Source organism: Trachypithecus francoisi, unplaced genomic scaffold (genome assembly GCF_009764315.1).
Source record: "Trachypithecus francoisi isolate TF-2019V2 unplaced genomic scaffold, Tfra_2.0 Lachesis_group8, whole genome shotgun sequence".
NCBI classification, from domain to species: Eukaryota; Metazoa; Chordata; class Mammalia; order Primates; family Cercopithecidae; genus Trachypithecus; species Trachypithecus francoisi.
The window spans coordinates 50144809-50165105 of record NW_022681473.1 but is presented as its reverse complement, the minus strand read 5'-3'; the positions used below and the strand labels follow the sequence as shown (position 1 = coordinate 50165105).

At 42.1% G+C, this 20297-nt stretch overlaps 1 protein-coding gene across 1 annotated transcript; it reads right to left on the bottom strand.

The window, feature by feature from the left end:
* Positions 1-15897: 15897 nt before the first annotated feature.
* LOC117080769 (calcitonin) lies at positions 15898-18612 on the bottom strand. The gene is made up of 3 exons (XM_033206019.1): positions 18527-18612; positions 17345-17494; positions 15898-16396 (listed from the first exon to the last, which is right to left on the bottom strand). Exons 1-3 carry the CDS (start codon positions 18610-18612, stop codon positions 16198-16200), a joined length of 435 nt encoding a protein of 144 aa, XP_033061910.1. The 3' UTR covers positions 15898-16197.
* Between the last annotated feature and the right edge of the window lie 1685 nt (positions 18613-20297).

Genomic DNA, 20297 nt, shown 5'->3' with positions numbered 1-20297 from the left:
TCTGCCATTTGAAATCAATAAGAAAGAAATAAAACCTAGACTGAGGGTTGTAATCTGAGAACACTTCTCTAAGGAAGTAATACTTAGCTGAGATCTGAAAGATAAGAGATACCTTATCTTTAATAGAGAAATAAGATGACTTCACAGCAGAGAAATGCCACATTGAAAGGCCCTATGGCAGCAAGAACAGGCTGAATGTGACTCATTAAAAGACTGCCAGAGTAATTGGACTTCAGAGTGGGAGGAAGAGCATGGTGAGAATGAGGGTGGAGCAGTAGTCAGGTATCATATTATACAGAGCTTTGTGGACTATCTTAAAGGTTTTATACAGAACCTGGCACATTGTTGGCTACTTTTATGAAGGCAAGGAAGCATTCCTACAAATGTCCAAGATCTACAGATAAGCCAAGCTCTCCAGGAAGCCTCTAAAGCAACCTTCTTTGTGGAAATAATTAATCTTATCATTGTCCTGGCAAGTCTGAATAGGAGAGATGAGGCCCAAATTTATAGTGCTTGGCTCAAGGCCCTACCAGAGACAAGGGCAAGACATTTGTCCATGGTACTCATCACTTACATGCAGTAGTGGCTATAGGAATAGCCAGAAAAGTTTTGCCAAGAGAAGAACTATCTGAGGATCCAAATAATTAAAGAGACTTATCCCCCAGCATCAGACAAATTATTGATGATAAGTAACCATCTAGGATGGATTTAGCTAATGAGATGTCTCATACAAACCTCAGTGCAGCTAGGGACTTCATAGTGGAAAAAAAAAGTGATTTCCTTTAAATCTCTGGCAATTAATACCAAATCCTTGCTTGAGATGTCTGGTCTCAGTCACAGTCAATTCTCCATGAAGGGTCTGCCCAAGAGTGAATCTTGGGAACCAAATGGAGCAAGAGAGCAGAGAAAGTGAATTCCACTCATGATTAGAGGACTTTTCTAAGAGTCAGAGTGATCCAAAGATAGAATGAGATATCGGGAGATAGTTACCTCAAGATTTCAAAAATAAGCCAGAAGACTACGTGAGAGATAGAGAGAAGATTCAACCATGTGGATGGTATACATGACCTTAAGGATTTCTTCCCGCCATGAGAATCTCAGAGGCAGAAAGGATGACATGAAATAGTAGATACAGAACAGAGAGAAACGAGACATCAGAGAGGGAAGGAGGGTACTGTTAAAGTGCACTCAATGACGAAGAACAGACGAACTTAATTTCGTTTGAAGTGGAAGCAGCTTATGCTATTGCACCTAATCTGATCTGGGCCTGGGAACCAGGAGAATGAGATCTGATGACAAAGCCTCCTTTCTGGGAACTGTGGCCTTCAGTGTGATCTCAGGTCAGCACCTCCAGCCAACCCCAAAGGCTGTGCTTTCCAGATTTCAGGGATTGAGCTAGAGTTATCATAGTTCGATAGGTATTTGATATCTATTACTCTGTAGCAAGTTACCTCAAAATTTGGCAGTTCACAACTGCAAATACTTACTATCTCACAGTTTCTGAGAACCTGGAATCTGGAAGAAGCTCAGTAAGATGGTTCTGGCTCAGGGTTTCTCATGAGGCTGCAGTCAAACTTTCAACTGGGGCTGTGATGATCTCAAGGCTTGACTGGGCTTGAAGTATCCACTTCTGAGCTCACACACTTGGCTATTAGCAGGCTGTCATTTCTCACTGGCCACTGGCCAGAGACCTCCATCCCTTTGGACACGGGCCTCTCCACAGCCTACTTGAGTGGCCTCATGACATGGCAACTGACTTCTCACAGAAGAAGTGACCCAAGAGGTAGAGAAAAGTGAGCAAGTGGGTGAAGCAATGCCCAAAGAGGAAGCAGAGTTGGTATGCAGAATATACATAAAGCTCCTACAACTAAATAGTAATAAAAAAAGCTGTCCAATTAAAAGTGGGCAAAATATTTAAACAGAAACTTTACTAAAGAAGATAAACAAATGGCCATAAGAAGATACTCAATTATCAGTAGTCATTAGGGAAAGTTTTTTTTTTTTTTCTTTGAGATACGGTCTCACTTCGTCACCCAGACAGGAGTGCAGTGGTGTGATCATGGTTCACAGCAGCCTTGACCTCCCCAGGCTCAAGCAGTCCTCCCACCTCAGCCTCCCGAGTAGCTGCGACTACAGGCAAATGCCACCATGCTTGGCTAATTTTTATAAAAAAATTCTTGTGGAGACCAGATCTCACTATGTTGCCCAGGCTGGTCTCAAACTCCTGGGTTCAAGCGATCCACCTGCCTCAGCCTCCCAGAGTGTTGGGATTACAGCCATGAGCCACCATGCTCATCTGGGAAATAAAAATTAAAACCCACAATCAGATACTGTTACAGAATCAAAACAGTGGCTAAAATTAAAAAGAACTGAAAACGCCAAGCATTTGCAAGGGTGTGTGGAGCAAGATAAATGATCACACAGTTCTGCTGGGAGTGTAAAATGGCATAGCCATTTGAAAACAGTTTAGTTATATGCACATTTACTATACTACTTCTAGATATTTATCCAAGAGAACTCAACTGTTCACAGAAAGACTAGTACATAAATGATCATAAGAATATCATTCATAATAAAACCTAGGAACATTTAAGTATTCATGCGATAAATTCATCCAGCAAACCTAGGAACATTTTAAGTGTTCATCCAACAATGAAATAATACTTAACCCTCTTCCTCCCCCAAATCCTTGAGAATTGGTACCTAATTGATCCCCCAAGTAATTATATAATGACACATGCAACAATATAAATAAGTCTCATGAACATTATGTGAGTGAAAGGAGCTAGATATAAGAGAATACATTCTATCTATCTATCTATCTATCTATCTATCTATCTATCTATCTATCAGTCATCTACCTGTCTAATCTATCTTTCTATCTATCTATCTAAAAGTTACTCCACAGTAATAGAAATCAGGTCAGTGATTTCATGGAACAGGGGTTTAGGAGACACTGACTTCACAGTGGCATGAGGAATATTCTTGAACAATAGAAACATTTGATACTTTTCTTGTGGTGACAGTTACATGGATTAGATGGTACATATTTGCAAAACTCATTGAAATACAACTTAAAAAACATAATTTTATATATTACGTATTATATAGCCCCAATCCTAAATATAACAAAGGTAGCACAAAATCCTAAATAAATCATAAATTAAATTCAGTAGCATATTTTAACATATCCTCGACTGAGTAGAGTTTACCAAGAAGTACCGTGATTTAAGAGAGAAAACTCTAGATGGAGAGCCTGGGATTAGGTTTACATCTTGAGATGAATCTAAAAGCTGTATGGCTTTGATCAATCTATTTAATCTCTGTGTGTCTTAGTATCTTCATCCACAAAATAGGGCTTATGATAGTATGTACTTTATACAGCTGTTGTAAAGATTAAAAGAGTTGATATCTAAAAAGTACTTATTACGGTGCTTAGCATGTAGTCAGAATTTGAAAATCTCAACTGCAATGATTAGTTTCTACATTTGAAAATATATTAATATTACTAAATCAAAGAAGGAAAGCCATAAGATAATCTTGTTAGATACCTTGTTTTGATAAAATTTAATATCCATCTATGATTTAAAAACATTTCTTGGCCGGGCGCGGTGGCTCAAGCCTGTAATCCCAGCACTTTGGGAGGCCGAGACAGGCAGATCACGAGGTCAGGAGATCGAGACCATCCTGGCTAACACGGTGAAACCCTGTCTCTACTAAAAAGTGCAAAAAACTAGCCAGGCGAGGTGGCGGACGCCTGTAGTCCCAGCTACTCGGGAGGCTGAGGCAGAAGAATGGCGTAAACCTGGGAGGCGGAGCTTGCAGTGAGCCAAGATCCGGCCACTGCACTCCAGCCTGGGCGACAGAGCAAGACTCCGTCTCAAAAAAAATAAAATAAAAAAAAAAAAAAATAAAAACATTTCTTAGTACTTTCTTAAGATGATAAAAAATCTCCCTCTGAATTCAATAGCCTTCATCTTCAAGGATGCCTGCTGTTACCATTTCTACTTCAACATTGTTCAAGAAGCTCTAGTTGATGCAGGATGAGCAAAACTATGAAATAAGATTTATTGTTTTTCATAGATAATATAATTATCTACCTGGGAAACCCAATCCCAGTCAAAATACAAATAGTATTTTTAAAAATGGAAAATTATTCTACCTTCTGGAAGAGTAAATGTGTGAAAATTGTCAAGAGCATTTTGAAAAAGATGAGTATGGGGGTGTTTTTCCTTTCCTAGCTATTAAGCTGTGATACTGGTACACAGATATATTAATGCAAGAGAAAAACAAGAAGGCCAGAAGATGATCAGTATATGATATGTCTGATATTTCAAATTAATTGAGGACAATTTGATTATTTAATAAATAATATTAGGACAGAAGACATAATCTGATAATTAATAAAATCTTTCACCTCTTTGTGAGTGTAACCACTGTATGATTTCTGAGATCTGTCATATTGTCAGGGGGTATTTGCCAAGCCAACTTGGAACCACGCATTAGGGAGGTGATTCTAGAATCCTACGGCTTTTTGAGAAGGGTGCATTAATTCTCTATCAATAATTTTTCAGTAATTACATAATTTGAGGCTGTATTGTTGAGTGCATGTTTTCATGATAAATATATCTTCTTGCTCTACTGTTCTTTTTCCATATGACATATTTCTTATTCCGTAAACCATTTTTTTGCCTTGAATTCTATTTTGACCATATATTAAGAAGTTGTCACAACTTTTTTTTTTTTTTTTAATACTTTAAGTTCTAGGGTACATGTGCATAACGTGCAGGTTTGTTACATATGTATACTTGTGCCATGTTGGTGTGCTGCACCCATCAACTCGTCAGCACCCATCAATTCATCATTTATATCAGGTATAACTCCCAATGCAATCCCTCCCCCTTCCCCCCTCCCCATGATAGGCCCCGGTGTGTGATGTGCCCCTTCCCGAGTCCAGTTGATCTCATTGTTCAGTTCCCACCTATGAGTGAGAACATGTGGTGTTTGGTTTTCCGTTCTTGTGATAGTTTGCTAAGAATGATGGTTTCCAGCTGCATCCATGTCCCTACAAAGGACGCAAACTCATCCTTTTTTATGGCTGCATAGTATTCCATGGTGTATATGTGCCACATTTTCTTAATCCAGTCTGTCACAGATGGACATTTGGGTTGATTCCAAGTCTTTGCTATTGTGAATAGTGCCGCAATAAACATATGTGTGCATGTGTCTTTATAGCAGCATGATTTATAATCCTTTGGGTATATACCCAGTAATGGGATGGCTGGGTCATATGGTACATCTAGTTCTAGATCCTTGAGGAATTGCCATACTGTTTTCCATAATGGTTGAACTAGTTTACAATCCCACCAACAGTGTAAAAGTGTTCCTATTTCTCCACATCCTCTCCAACACCTGTTGTTTCCTGACTTTTTAATGATTGCCATTCTAACTGGTGTGAGATGGTATCTCATTGTGGTTTTGATTTGCATTTCTCTGATGGCGAGTGATGATGAGCATTTTTTCATGTGTCCGTTGGCTGTATGAATGTCTTCTTTTGCGAAATGTCTGTTCATATCCTTTGCCCACTTTTTGACGGGGTTGTTTGTTTTTTTCTTGTATATTTGTTTGAGTTCTTTGTAGATTCTGGATATGAGCCCTTTGTCGGATGAGTAGGTTGCAGAAATGTTCTCCCATTTTGTAGGTTGCCTGTTCACTCTGATGGTAGTTTCTTTTGCTGTGCAGAAGCTCTTTAGTTTAATTAGATCCCATTTGTCAATTTTGGCTTTTGTTGCCGTTGCTTTTGGTGTTTTAGACATGAAGTCCTTGCCCATGCCTATGTCCTGAATGGTATTACCTAGGTTTTCTTCTAGGCTTTTTATGGTATTAGGTCTAACATTTAAGTCTCTAATCCATCTTGAATTAATCTTTGTATAAGGAGTAAGGAAAGGATCCAGTTTCAGCTTTCTACTTATGGCTAGCCAATTTTCCCAGCACCATTTATTAAATAGGGAATCCTTTCCCCATTTCTTGTTTCTCTCAGGTTTGTCAAAGATCAGATGGCTGTAGATGTGTGGTATTATTTCTGAGGACTCTGTTCTGTTCCATTGGTCTATATCTCTGTTTTGGTACCAGTACCATGCCGTTTTGGTTACTGTAGCCTTGTAGTATAGTTTGAAGTCAGGTAGCGTGATGCCTTCAGCTTTGTCCTTTTGACTTAGGATTGTCTTGGCAATGTGGGGTCTTTTTTGGTTCCATATGAACTTTAAAGCAGTTTTTTCCAATTCTGTGAAGAAACTTATTGGTAGCTTGATGGGGATGGCATTGAATCTATAAATTACCTTGGGCAGTATGGCCATTTTCATGATATTGATTCTTCCTATCCATGAGCATGGTTTGTTCTTCCATTTGTTTGTGTCCTCTTTTATTTCACTGAGCAGTGGTTTGTAGTTCTCCTTGAAGAGGTCCTTTACATCCCTTGTAAGTTGGATTCCTAGGTACTTTATTCTCTTTGAAGCAATTGTGAATGGAAGTTCATTCCTGATTTTGCTCTCTGTTTGTCTGTTACTGGTGTATAAGAATGCTTGTGATTTTTGCACATTGATTTTGTATCCTGAGACTTTGCTGAAGTTTCTTATCAGCTTAAGGAGATTTTGGGCTGAGACAATGGGGTTTTCTAAATATACAATCATGTCATCTGCACACAGGGACAATTTGACTTCTTCTTTTCCTAACTGAATACCCTTGATTTCTTTCTCTTGCCTGATTGCCCTAGCCAGAACTTCCAACACTATGTGGAATAGGAGTGGTGAGAGAGGGCATCCCTGTCTTGTGCCAGTTTTCAAAGGGAATTTTTCCAGTTTTTGCCCATTCAGTATGATATTGGCTGTGGGTTTGTCATAAATAGCTCTTATTATTTTGAGGTACGTTCCATCAATACCGAATTTATTGAGCGTTTTTAGCATGAGGGGCTGTTGAATTTTGTCAAAAGCCTTTTCTGCATCTTTTGAGATACTCATGTGGTTCTTGTCTTTGGTTCTGTTTATATGCTGGATTACGTTTATTGATTTGCGAATGTTGAACCAGCCTTGCATCCCAGGGATGAAGCCCACTTGATCATGGTGGATAAGCTTTTTGGTGTGCTGCTGAATCCGGTTTGCCAGTATTTTATTGAGGATTTTTGCATCAATGTTCATCAGGGATATTGGTCTAAAATTCTCTTTTTTTGTTGTGTTTCTGCCAGGCTTTGGTATCAGGATGATGTTGGCCTCATAAAATGAGTTAGGGAGGATTCCCTCTTTTTCTATTGATTGGAATAGTTTCAGAAGGAATGGTACCAGCTCCTCCTTGTACCTCTGGTAGAATTCAGCTGTGAATCCATCTGGTCCTGGACTTTTTTTGGTTGGTAGGCTATTAATTATTGCCTCAATTTCAGAACTTACTATTGGTCTATTCAGGGATTCAACTTCTTCCTGGTTTAGTCTTGGAAGAGTGTAAGTGTCCAGGAAATTATCCATTTCTTCTAGATTTTCTAGTTGATTTGCATAGAGGTGTTGATAGTATTCTCTGATGGTAGTTTGTATTTCTGTGGGGTCGGTGGTGATATCCCCTTTATCATTTTCTATTGTGTCTATTTGATTCCTCTCTCTTTTCTTCTTTATTAGTCTTGCTAGCAGTCTGTCAATTTTGTTGATCTTTCCAAAAAACCAACTCCTGGATTCATTGATTTTTTGGAGGGTTTTTTGTGTCTCTATCTCCTTCAGTTCTGCTCTGATCTTAGTTATTTCTTGCCTTCTGCTAGCTTTTGAATGTGTTTGCTCTTGCTTCTCTAGTTCTTTTAATTGTGATGTTAGAGGGTCAATTTTAGATCTTTCCTGCTTTCTCCTGTGGGCATTTAGTGCTATAAATTTCCCTCTACACACTGCTTTAAATGTGTCCCAGAGATTCTGGTATGTTGTATCTTTGTTCTCATTGGTTTCAAAGAACATCTTTATTTCTGCCTTCATGTTGTTATGTACCCAGTAGTCATTCAGGAGCAGGTTGTTCAGTTTCCATGTAGTTGAGTGGTTTTGATTGAGTTTCTTAGTCCTGAGTTCTAGTTTGATTGCACTGTGGTCTGAGAGACAGTTTGTTATAATTTCTGTTTTTGTACATTTGCTGAGGAGTGCTTTACTTCCAATTATGTGGTCAATTTTGGAATAAATGTGATGTGGTGCTGAGAAGAATGTATATTCTGTTGATTTGGGTTGCAGAGTTCTGTAGATGTCTATTAGGTCTGCTTGCTGCAGAGATGAGTTCAATTCCTGGATATCGTTGTTAACTTTCTGTCTCACTGATCTGTCTAATGTTGACAGTGGAGTGTTGAAGTCTCCCGTTATTATTGTATTGGAGTCTAAGTCTCTTTGTAAGTGTCTAAGGACTTGCTTTATGAATCTGGGTGCTCCTGTATTGGGTGCATATATATTTAGGATAGTTAGTTCTTCCTGTTGGATTGATCCCTTTACCATTATGTAATGACCTTCTTTGTCTCTTTTGATCTTTGATGGTTTAAAGTCTGTTTTATCAGAGACTAGTATTGCAACCCCTGCTTTTTTTTGTTCTCCATTTGCTTGGTAGATCTTCTTCCATCCCTTTATTTTGAGCCTATGTATGTCTCTGCATGTGAGATGGGTCTCCTGAATACAGCAGACTGATGGGTCTTGACTCTTTATCCAGTTTGCCAGTCTGTGTCTTTTAATTGGATCATTTAGTCCATTTACATTTAAGGTTAATATTGTTATGTGTGACCTTGATCCAGCCATTATGATATTAACTGGTTATTTTGCTCGTTAGTTGATGCAGTTTCTTCCTAGCCTCGATGGTCTTTACATATTTGCATGTTTTTGCAATGGCTGGTACTGGTTGTTCCTTTCCATGTTTAGTGCTTCCTTCAGGGTGTCTTGTAAGGCAGGCCTGGTGGTGACAAAATCTCTAAGCATTTGCTTATCTGTAAAGGATTTTATTTCTCCTTCACTGATGAAACTTAGTTTGGCTGGATATGAAATTCGGGGTTGAAAATTCTTTTCTTTAAGAATGTTGAATATTGGCCCCCACTCTCTTCTGGCTTGTAGTGTTTCTGCCGAGAGATCTGCTGTTAGTCTAATGGGCTTCCCTTTGTGGGTAACCCGACCTTTCTCTCTGGCTGCCCTTAAGATTCTTTCCTTCATTTCAACTTTGGTGAATCTGGCAATTATGTGTCTTGAAGTTGCTCTTCTTGAGGAGTATCTTTGTGGTGTTCTCTGTATTTCCTGAATTTGAATGTTGGCCTGTCCTACTAGGTTGGGGAAGTTCTCCTGGATGATATTCTGAAGAGTGTTTTCCAACTTGGTTCCATTTTCCCCCTCACTTTCAGGCACCCCAATCAGACGTAGATTTGGTCTTTTTACATAATCCCATACTTCTTGCAGGCTTTGTTCATTTCTTTTTCTTCTTTTTTCTTTAGGTTTCTCTTCTCGCTTCATTTCATTCATTTGATCCTCAATCGCTGATACTCTTTCTTCCAGTTGATCGAGTCGGTTACTGAAGCTTGTGCATTTGTCACATATTTCTCGTGTCATGGTTTTCATCTCTGTCATTTCGTTTATGACCTTCTCTGCATTAATTAGTCTAGCTGTCAGTTCTTCCACTCTTTTTTCAAGATTTTTAGTTTCTTTGTGCTGGGTATGTAATTCCTCCTTTAGCTCTGAGAAGTTTGATGGACTGAAGCCTTCTTCTCTCATCTCATCAAAGTCATTCTCTGACCAGCTTTGATCCGTTGCTGGCGATGGGCTGCGCTCCTCAGTTGAAAATGCAGAAATCACCGGTCTTCTGTGTTGCTCGCGCTGGGACAACAACTTGCTTTTTATATTTGTCTTATATATCTTTCATTACCTTTTGATTTTAATCCATTTGAATCTTTTTGTTCTGAAAGTTTCCTTTGTGGAGTAAACATTGCTGGATCCTTTAAAAGTGCAACCTAGTAGACTTGGTGTTTAAATTGTTGAGTTTAACTCATTTCAAATTATTTTAAAGCCATCTAAGTGTTTATTCTTGCTGTCATTTTTCACATGGTGCATCCACTATACATTTCTGGGGTGTTTTGTTTTTCTACTTTGCATTGAATACAATAGATTCCCTTTGGCTAATTTAAAAGTTATTTATTATTTTAAAATTTATGATGGTTGCCTCAACTTAAAAAAGGCCCATACTTGTGTTTGTTTATTCCTATTAAACATGAATTATATATGCCATCCACCTATACCAATTACCCAGCTTAGAAAATAAAACCTTAGGAAAGAAAAACCTTGATAGAAGCTGTCTGTGTACTCCTCTTCATGACATTTCCTTTCCATCCCCACACAGTTAATCACTGTTTTGAATGTGATATTTATAATCCATATACATGACTTTGTATTTTTGCTGTATGTGTGTATATCCTTAACTTATGTATAATATTGTTACATATGCTTTAATCTCAAAATAAACGGCATCACCTGATATGCATCCTTTGCAACTTACCTTATTTTACACTTATCATTATGTTTGAAATTTATCCAAAGTTGATACATATATTTATATTTAGTGCTGTGTAATGTATTGTGCGTGTCCATTATACAAATAAACCACAATTAATTTATCTAAGGTATATGTTATTCAGTTTCAGCAACAGGAGGCTGGAACAGAGATGAGACAAACATCCTTTAAGATGATTTTGAGAAGACAGAGTGAAAATGGTTAGCAAAATAAATTAGTAAAAAGAAGTTAACAAACCTGCATGTTGTGCACATGTACCCTAGAACTTAAAGTATAATAATAATAATAAAAATAATAAAAGAAATAAGTAAATTTGTCAAGTTGGATGATCATCCAATTTACCTAGAGCTCAAGAAGAGGAAAAGCAAACTGTGGCAACAAAAATGATTTTATCCACTAATGCCCCTAAATTAATCTGCTCAGGCTGCCATAAGAGAATGCCACAGACTGACTGGCTTAACAAAAGAAATTTATTTCCTCATAGTTCTGGAGGCTGGAAGCTCAAAATCAAGGTGCCATTAAGACTGGTGTCTAGGGTGGCCTCTCTTTCTGGCTTGTAGATGGCTGCCTTCTCACTGTGTCCTCACCTGGCCTTCTGCTCTGTGTGCACATGCATGAAGAGAGAGGGAAGGCTCTCTTGTGTCTCTTTCTCCTCTTATAAGGACACCAGTCTTATCAGATTAGGGCCCTACCCTTATGACCTTTTTAACCTTAATTACATCCTTAAAGGCCCTATCTCCAAATGCCGTTAGGTCTTGAGTTAGGTCTTCAACGTATAAATTTGGGAGGACATTGGGAGTTAAGTCTTCAACATATAAATTTTGGGAGGACACAACTTAATCCATAACATCCCCAAATACTATGAATCACTTGATTATTGCCACGACACTGCATAAAAGCAAACTTAATTTCAGTGGCTTATAATAACAAATACTTGTTTTTCTTGCTTATGGGTTTGTGGGTTGGTTTGGATGAAGTTGATCTCAGCTAATGGGGTATAGATCCAGGCTGTAGGCCAGGTTTAGGTCCACATGTCTTATCTTGGAGTCCAGGCTAATAAGGCAAAGAATACTGCTATGATTTAAATATGTCCCTCAAATTTCATATGTTGGAAACTTAATCACCAAATTAATTTGTTGATTGGCAGTAGGGCCTTTGAGGGAAAATTATGATTAGATAAGGTCATCAGGGTGGAATACACATGATGGGACTGGTGGCTTTATGAGAAGAAGAAGAGAGACCTGAGCTGACACACACTCTTGCCCTCTTACCATGTGATGCCCTCCACCATATTATTACATAGCAAAATGGCCCTCACCAGATGCTTGCAGGCACCATTCTCTTGACTTCCTAGCCTGTAGAACTATGAAATACAATTTTTTCTTTATAAATTACCAAAGTCTGTTGTATTTTATAACAGCAATCCAAAATGGACTAAGATAGATATCTAGGGCATGTTCTTTTCATGGTGATGGCAGAAGCACAAAAGCCCAAAAGCCAACCACATAAACATATTTCAAGCCTCTGCTTGCACCATGTCTACTATAGCCCATTTGCCAAAACAAACCACATGGCCAAGCCCAGAGTCATGAGGCAGAGAAGTCAACTTCTCTCCCTGTGGCAACTTCTACCCATGGTGAACCAACCATGAGATCATGGCAATAACAAGGGTTTATAATACTACGATAGTATAGTGAAGAACTGGGAGCAATAATTCAGTCAGTCACAGCATATATACTGAGGCTTTGATTGTTTGGGATGAGTCTTAAGTGGTATTAAAGACGTTCTTTCTCTGTAGTGTCCTATGGGGTTGTGAGTAGTGAAGACTGATGATGCATCCACACCAAAAGTCATCATTTCTTCATTTTGTGCTTTGATTGTCTTATGCACTTCTTACATATTTTCTTAGGTTCCTGATCCAATGACCTCTATGTTTTATTTGAGGATTAAAATTAACCACCCCCTTTTACTCTATGAACTCTGGGTCATTTGAGAAATATCCACAAGGTCTTTGTGTGAATTCAATATAGTATTAACTTCATTATTGGTGAAGGTGTTCTGGACCAAAGACTGAAATAGTATTCTTGCTATTTCTCCTCCCGATTTTGAAGTTACCTATCCACTCATAGGTATCAAACCTAGAGAGCACCCTCCTGCTTTGTTCACTGCATGGGAAGAAGAAGAAAAGCTGGTCAGAATTAATCACATGGAGGAGGAATATGGGGTTAAAAGTGTGTCCAAACAAAAGAAATAGTCTGTGTAAAAGTCTTGAGGCAGGAAACAGAGTTACTAACTGATGGCCACTGCAGTCTTCAGGCTGTTGAACAATTTACTATCCAGACGTGTTTGTTAAAGCTTAAGGCCCTTGGAGAATTTAGCATGAAGAAAAATAGGTCTAAAAAAGAGCTGACCACAAAAGTAAAAGAGAAGAAGACTTTACTTCATTCATTCACTCTTTCATTCAATAAGTATTTATAGAGTGCTACCTTGTGCCAGGCATACTGTTCAGCATTTGGGGATACGGCAATTAACAAAATAACCATATCCCTGACCATGTGAATCTTATACTTATGTCTGGGAGGGATATAATTAACAAATAAAATAAATAAACAAAACATATAATATGGTAGAAGGTAATAAACAGAAGGAGAAAAAAATGAAACAAAGAAGAGGGCTAGGGTATGTTGTTAGTGGGAGTGGGGTGCAATTTCAGAAAGAATGGTCAGGATAGGTGACATCTGAGACATAATTGGAGGAGATGAGGGCCGTGGATGAACAGAACCTCACAGAATAAAAAGGTTGGGTTGAGGCCGGGCGCGGTGGCTCAAGCCTGTAATCCCAGCACTTTGGGAGGCCGAGACGGGCGGATCACGAGGTCAGGAGATCGAGACCATCCTGGCTAACACGGTGAAACCCCGTCTCTACTAAAAATACAAAAACTAGCCGGGTGAGGTGGCGGGCGCCTGTAGTCCCAGCTACTCAGGAGGCTGAGGCAGGAGAATGGCGTAAACCCGGGAGGCGGAGCTTGCAGTGAGCTGAGATCTGGCCACTGCACTCCAGTCCGGGCGACAGAGCGAGACTCCGCCTCAAAAAAAAAAAAAAAAAAAAAAAGTTGGGTTGAATGGCATTGATGACCTTTCTAGGCTGGCCAGTCTGTGATCCCCATTTTAGGCTCTGAGTCATCATTTCTAAGGCAGGCTAAGGGGTGCATGAAGAGGTTCTTATATGGAGGAAAGACAGGGATGGGTAAAGGCAAACCTGCATGAAGGAGGAGTACATGGGTAACTTCTGAGGCTGGAGACCAGGGCACCCTCTGAAAATAAATATGAATTGTTCTCTTTGACATGCACAGGGCTCTAATTCCAATGGGGACGCTTCACTAGAAACTGTGGGTACAAGACACTAGGGATCCATCCCGGGCATGTTGTCTTTGTGCTGAGTCAGCTTGGTCAACAGAGTGCTCATAGGCCCCTGAAACTCTCCTGGGAAAAATAGCATAAATAGCAGCAGAGATTCCATTGAAGGGTATAGAATATACATTTTTAATTTTGATAGAGTTCACAAATGACAGCATTGACATTTCTTTAAACAAATACTTCTGTCAAGGCACAGCATTACCATGTGTCCCCAGATGCCCCAGAGGCAGTGATTTCATGTCCCCTTGAGGTTTAGCAGAGCCACCAATGTCAACAGCATGGCTGATGGGGCCTAGATTTGCTACCAGATAAGCCAGTGAGACATGCTGTCAGATTTATGGTTACATAATCAAGTATTTAAAAAGATGCACAATAGATAACTGCAATGAGCTTGTTCTGCATTTAGCAATAGTTAATTTCAAACGAAGAAGATAGTTTTCAGTATCAAGAAGGATGCCTGTATATATGTCTTCCATGGAAGCTTTCCTACAAATTGCTTTCATTACCCATTAAAAGGAGTTCAGCTTCGTTGTGACCTAGGAGGAAGAAAATAACAGCTAGAATTTAGTTACTGGTTAATTGTCAGACTCAACATCTATTATCTCACTTACTCTTTCTAGTAATGCGTGGAGGTAGATACTATTGTAGTCCTCAATTTGCAGATGGAGAAACTGAGGCTTGGAGAGAGTTAAGTAACCAGTTCACGGTCATATAGCTGGTAAAGGGCAGATACAGTTCTTGAATTCAAGTCTGTGCACTTAATTTGGAGGTACACGACATAGTAATGTATACTCTAAAATGATAGTGTCATTATCTTTCAAACTCAAATGCTAGAATTGTCAAAATTATGTGTCAAAGAGCAGTGTTTTAAATAAACAGGATCTATATTTCTTGGTCTGATGATCTCAGGGTTACAAGGAGAGACTGAAAAAACAGAGATGAATCCAAATTCTAGGGTTTTAGCTATTGGAACTCAGACACTGGTGTGGGTACCTTCCCTTAAGGATTTTTTTAAACCACATGGTCTCAGGGAGACTCAGAGGGTGAAATACACCCCTGTAAAAGCCAGTCATTCATCTTCCCATCCCATCATACAAGGGCAGTCACCTTCTTGAGTCATTCAGCTGCCCAGTCTTGAAGGTCCCTGCGGCGCCTGCCAAAGGCTTTGGAACCCACATTGGTGGGCACAAAGTTGTTCTTCACCACACCCCCTGATCTGCTCAGCAAGCCTGCCAGCCGATGAGTCACACAGGTGGCAGTGTCACAGGCTCTCTTCTGGGCAGTGATTCTGATTTGCAGGATGGAGAAAGAAGAGAAGATCTGTGAGTGAGAGGCTGGGAGAGAGGTCAGCCTCATGGGACCTTTATGGTAAAGTTCCTGTGCTGAAAGGCACCAATTAACTTTAAGTGTTTCTCCTAAACACAATTATCAGAGCAGAAAATCACAAGGCCATTAGGGAAAATGCCGTGATCACGCCCCATAGATATTCCCAAGAGTGTCAGAAAACCCAAAAGTGACTCTGGATGACTGGCTATGGAATATGGAGCAGTAACAGCCAATCTTTCCTGTATAAACTAACTAAAAATTAAAGCGGAGGTTTATGACACTGGAGTGAATTATGGCCCTACACCCAGCCCCATTCACAAAGGACTATAAAATCTATACCCCACTCACGGGCACCAAATACCCCTTCTTAGGAAAATAAAAAATTCCTCAGTCTTACCTGGAAGATGAGTGGAGTTTGCAGCATCAAATCCTAGAGGTACTTACCTGCTCCTTAGGACTCCCGTTCTTGCTGCTTGAGCTTGGTCAGAGGGACCACCCACCATATCCTCTGTCCAGCTAGCTTAGGGTTAAGGCTATTTCTAAGCATAGGTCTTAGACACTATGAAGCCTGGGACATAGATCAGAGCAATGACTACCACAGCTCAGATCTTTGGGGAAAAATAGTTTTATTCCTCAAATGATCAGCACATTCAGAAGCAGAACAGAGGAGCTCTCATGACATCTCTGGGGGACTCAAAGCAGCTCTCACTTTCTGGTATTTTCCCGGGTGATTCTCTTCCAGCCTGTGAGTCCTGCTCTTTTTCCTCCTGTCTGAAGCTTGAGACATCCTCTGCCACAAGGAAAGCCACCAATACCAGCCCAAAGAGCCACAATAGAGGAACTAAACCACATGCATCAAGTTATAGGAAGGATGCAAGAAGGGAAATTAGGAAGGAGAGGGAGGAGTTTAGCTGGCATCCTGGGGCATGCTAATATAAGGGCGATGGTCTCTCTCCAAGTCGCTGGACATATCCCTTTTCTTTCCAGGTGCTCCAACCCCAATTGCAGTTTGGGGGAACGTGTGAAACTTGTTGAAGTCCTGCGTGTATGTGCCCAGCATGCAAGTACTCAGATTACCGCACCGCTTAGATCTGGGGCTGTCCAGGCTGCAGGGAAAAGACATGCCAGACAGTACCATGCACCAGAATCTGTCCCCATGGGCAGTCACTTAGAAGGTTAGACCAGGCAGGGGACCCTTTGAGTGTGAGCAGGAGGGGCAGGCAGGAGAGCAGCTCACTTATCCTTCCTTAGGACAGCTCAGATGTGCAGTGGGCCAGGGCAGTGCAGGGAAGGGCTGGATGGGGAAGGATGATCTTTTCTGGCATTCCACATGCTGTTCAGTCCTTCATGCTTGACAGAGGGATTCTCAGGGCAGATGCAGGAGCATCATACATGCCTCTACCTGAGCAGTGCTGGGGGGGCCAGGCCAGGGGATGGTCTCTGCTCAGGCTCAAGGTATACAGGGATGTGGATCTGGGGAAGGGTGCTCTCCCTGGCCTCCTGATAATATGCACATCTCCACAGATGCCACACATTTAAAGGCTTGACCTACCTCAGACACTGCTCTATCTGTCCCCATCCCCTGCAAGGGCCTTACCTTCACCTTGCAAATGTGAAATGAAGGCTCCTTATAGGTGTGAAAGAATGTCATATGCAGATTAACAAAATGGATCCAAATTTCTAGAATTTCCTGAGATATATTATGTCTATCCCTGACTTCACCCTTACTAGTGTTAACTCAATCAGTGCTGGGAGGTCTACCAGTACTGCAAGAACAATTACCACAGTGAGCGATTCCACACCTCTCCATTTCATTTCCTAAGAACTTTCAGAAACAGAGCCTTTCATTGTGTCTAACCGCAGTTCAGTTCCTCCAGCGGCACTGGCACCTCTGTCTCCCTTGGAGCCTGAGAACAGCTGGGCCCCAGGTCCCGGTGAACAACACAGCCTGTTGGATTCCTGGCCAGTGTGTTCTCTCCTACGTCCTGGGATCCACCTTCCTGGGTATGCTGCGGGGAAAGGAGGCCCTGTGCTGGATGCTTGGGGAGCCTTACCTTGAGCCCTCCGTCTCCTGCTCCTGCTCCTGCTCCTGCTCCAGCTCACTGGCCTTCATCTGCACATAGTCCTGCACTAGTGCAGCCAGCAGGAGGCGCGCTTCCTCCTCACTGAGTGTGGCTGGGTCTGGGCTGCTCTCTAGGGCAGACCTGTGAAAGGTAAGCAGACTCAGTGCAGGCTGTGAGCCCCTGCCTGCCCCTCCCCAGGATAAGCAGCCAGGCTTCCTGGTCTTTGCTTCTTCCCCTGAGAATGTGGCCAGTGGGAGTATTAGGGGACAGGGCACAAGGCCAGTGTCCTTCCCAGGACCCAGGCACTGGTGTGGCCTCCAAGCAGTGGTGTGCTAGAGCCAGTTTGATTAGGCTTGTGAAAGCTGATGGTTAAATTTTCAAGAATTTTGCAAGCTGAAGCAGCCATTATTAAAAATTAAATGCTAAAACTTACAGTTAGTGCTGAACCTGAAATAGTTTCAGTTTAATAGATTTATATGTGGGTGAGAAAAAGATCAACAGGTAAAATACCAGATTTAACAATAACAAATTTAGTGGCAAACTATTTAACACAATAGGATGCAATTCATTTATCAAATCATGGCTGAATAGGATAGATAGGATGGTGAAACATACAAAAGTTTGACTAAAAGCAACAAAAGCATTTTGTGAGACTCAGTGGGTCATATAAAATGTATAATAGGCTGGGTGTGGTGGCTCATGGCTATAATCCCAGCACTTTGGGAGGCCAAGGCAGGCACATCACCTGAGGTCAGGAGTCTGAGACCAGCCTGGCCAACATGGTGAAACCCTATCTCTACTAAAAATATAAAAATTAGGCGGGCAGGGTGGTGGGCATCTGTAATCCCAGCTACTCGGGAGACTGAGGCAGGAGAATTGCTTGAACACTGGAGATGGAAGTTGCAGTGAGCCGACACGGTGCCATTGCACTCCAGCATGGATGACAGAGTGAGACTCCATCTCAAAAAAATTATAATAAAGAATATTGTCTAAATATTTACCACTACTTATAAATTGTGTACTACACATCTTTATATCAGAAAAAAATTATATATGTGCACGAGTACATACATTACCCCTGCCCCCTGTCAGTTTTTAAGCATTCAGCACACCACACTTAAGAGGCATGGAATTGTCTGATACCAGTGCGGTTCTGGCTTCAGGCTATCTTACCTGAATGGTGCTGCATGGAGGCTGCCTGACTGCAACAGGACCAAGATGCTGAGAGCCAGGAAGGGGGATAACTTCTGGAAGCCCATGACACCTCTCTGCAAGGGAAGAATGAGGTAAACTACCCGTGTGAGTTCAAAGTTCTAGGAGCCCACAAACCTTGGCTCCTATCCTGCTTTCTGTCTTGCTTCTAACGCCCTGACTTTGTGGCTTCAAACTGGTCATTACATTTCTCTTCTTCTTTGTTTCCTCATCAGCACAGTGGACTCCTCCTGGGAGGTTCAGCGGGCCTCTAGCATGCACAGTTTGACAGAGCTGGAGAAGCAATCCTAGCGGGAGAGCTGAGTGGGGGAGGCCTCAGTCCTGCCCTTTTCCCCAAAGCCGCACACATGCATATAAACCTGTTAGCCAGGTCTCTGCGGAGGACATGCTCCCAGGCCTCTGTCACAGAAGCTGCTCCCATAAGGAAGCCCAGAGCTGTCCTCCTCTTGTGGGGCTTTTACATACACCGTGGTGGGGGCGGGGGGTGGGGGGGTGGGGTGGAGGTCTGTCCAGAGGGATTGTCTCTACGATTGGAATCTGAGAAATAAAATAATCAATTTTAGTCCTCAGCCGCTCCGCCGCTGGCACCTCAGTCCCCTGCAGGAACGAAGTTTTACTCTTAAATTGGGACCCAAGACTTTCTCTCTTTGCTCCCAGAACCTGTGACTGGGGCTTGCAGTTTAGGGCTGCTTGTCCCTCAGTCGTGGGGCCTGTCTGCCACCCATCCACTCTGTTCCAGGTTCTGAACCAATTTCCCTAGGACTGCTAGGCGCAAGACGCCATCCCTGATCGCACCATCTGCGGAAAGTTACTCTTGCCTCAGTCTCTGTGCGCGGTCCCTGGGGAGCCTGAGTGTCCCGAGACTGGCCCAAGCCTGTGTGCAGTGCGAGAGAATAAGACTGGAGTCCGCAGCCGAGCAGGAAGAGCGAGCCTGGGAGCTGAGACTGTGCGATCCAACCTAGGGCAGGAGCCGGTATAAATCGCCAACTAACAGAAGCTATCTGATGAAGAGACTAATGGAGAGAGAGGGAGAGGAGGAAAGGGGGAGAGAAACTGACTAATGGAGGGAGAGGGAGAGAGAGACATATACCTGAGCCAGAATCTCGGGGCTCGCCTGGCAGAAGGTGGCTTGGATCAGAGGCGGTGGCAGCGGCGGCGGCGGCGGCGGCAGCGTCCAGCCAGAGCCCTGTGGAAGCGGCGGGGACACTTGGGCTGGGTAGTGTCTCTGATGCCTCCCAGCACCAGCGACTGCTCTTATTCCCGCCGTTGTGGATCGGAAAAGTTCAACCAGTGCATAGCAACCAATGGGCGGAGGGGTCCTTCGCCCCAGCTGGGTTGCGTCACCCTCATACTTCCAGAACCTGGAGGATCCAGCAGGACCGTCCCACTTGTATTTGCATTGAGGTCATTGATGGAAATGGGCGGGGGGATGGTGGAGCACCAAAAGAAACACCCTTAAAGTGAGCGGGAATTTGAGGGCAGTTTGACGTCGTGGTGAATTTCACCTCTCAGTCCAGCCTGGTTTTGAACCCGCGCCCCACTCCACCCCTGGTTTCAGGATTTGGCGGAAAGGGTCCAGGATTGTAAGGACTCTTCCAACTCTGACCCCAGACGCCTGCCCAAGTGAGATTTTAAAGGCTAATGCCCCTAAGGGTGGGTTCTGGGCCCAAGAATGCTGACTCCAGTAGCTGGTATTACCCACAGAGGGCCAGGGCTCGTGGGAAGCAAGAGA

Coding starts and splice junctions, on each gene's coding strand:
- LOC117080769 (XM_033206019.1), bottom strand. CDS start 18,612: ATGGGCTTCCAGAAGTTATCCCCCTTCCTGGCTCTCAGCATCTTGGTC. Junction 17,495..18,526: donor CTCCATGCAGCACCATTCAG/GTAAGATAGCCT, acceptor TACCTTTCACAG/GTCTGCCCTAGAGAGCAGCC. Junction 16,397..17,344: donor CAGGAGACGGAGGGCTCAAG/GTAAGGCTCCCC, acceptor TTTTCCCTGCAG/CCTGGACAGCCCCAGATCTA.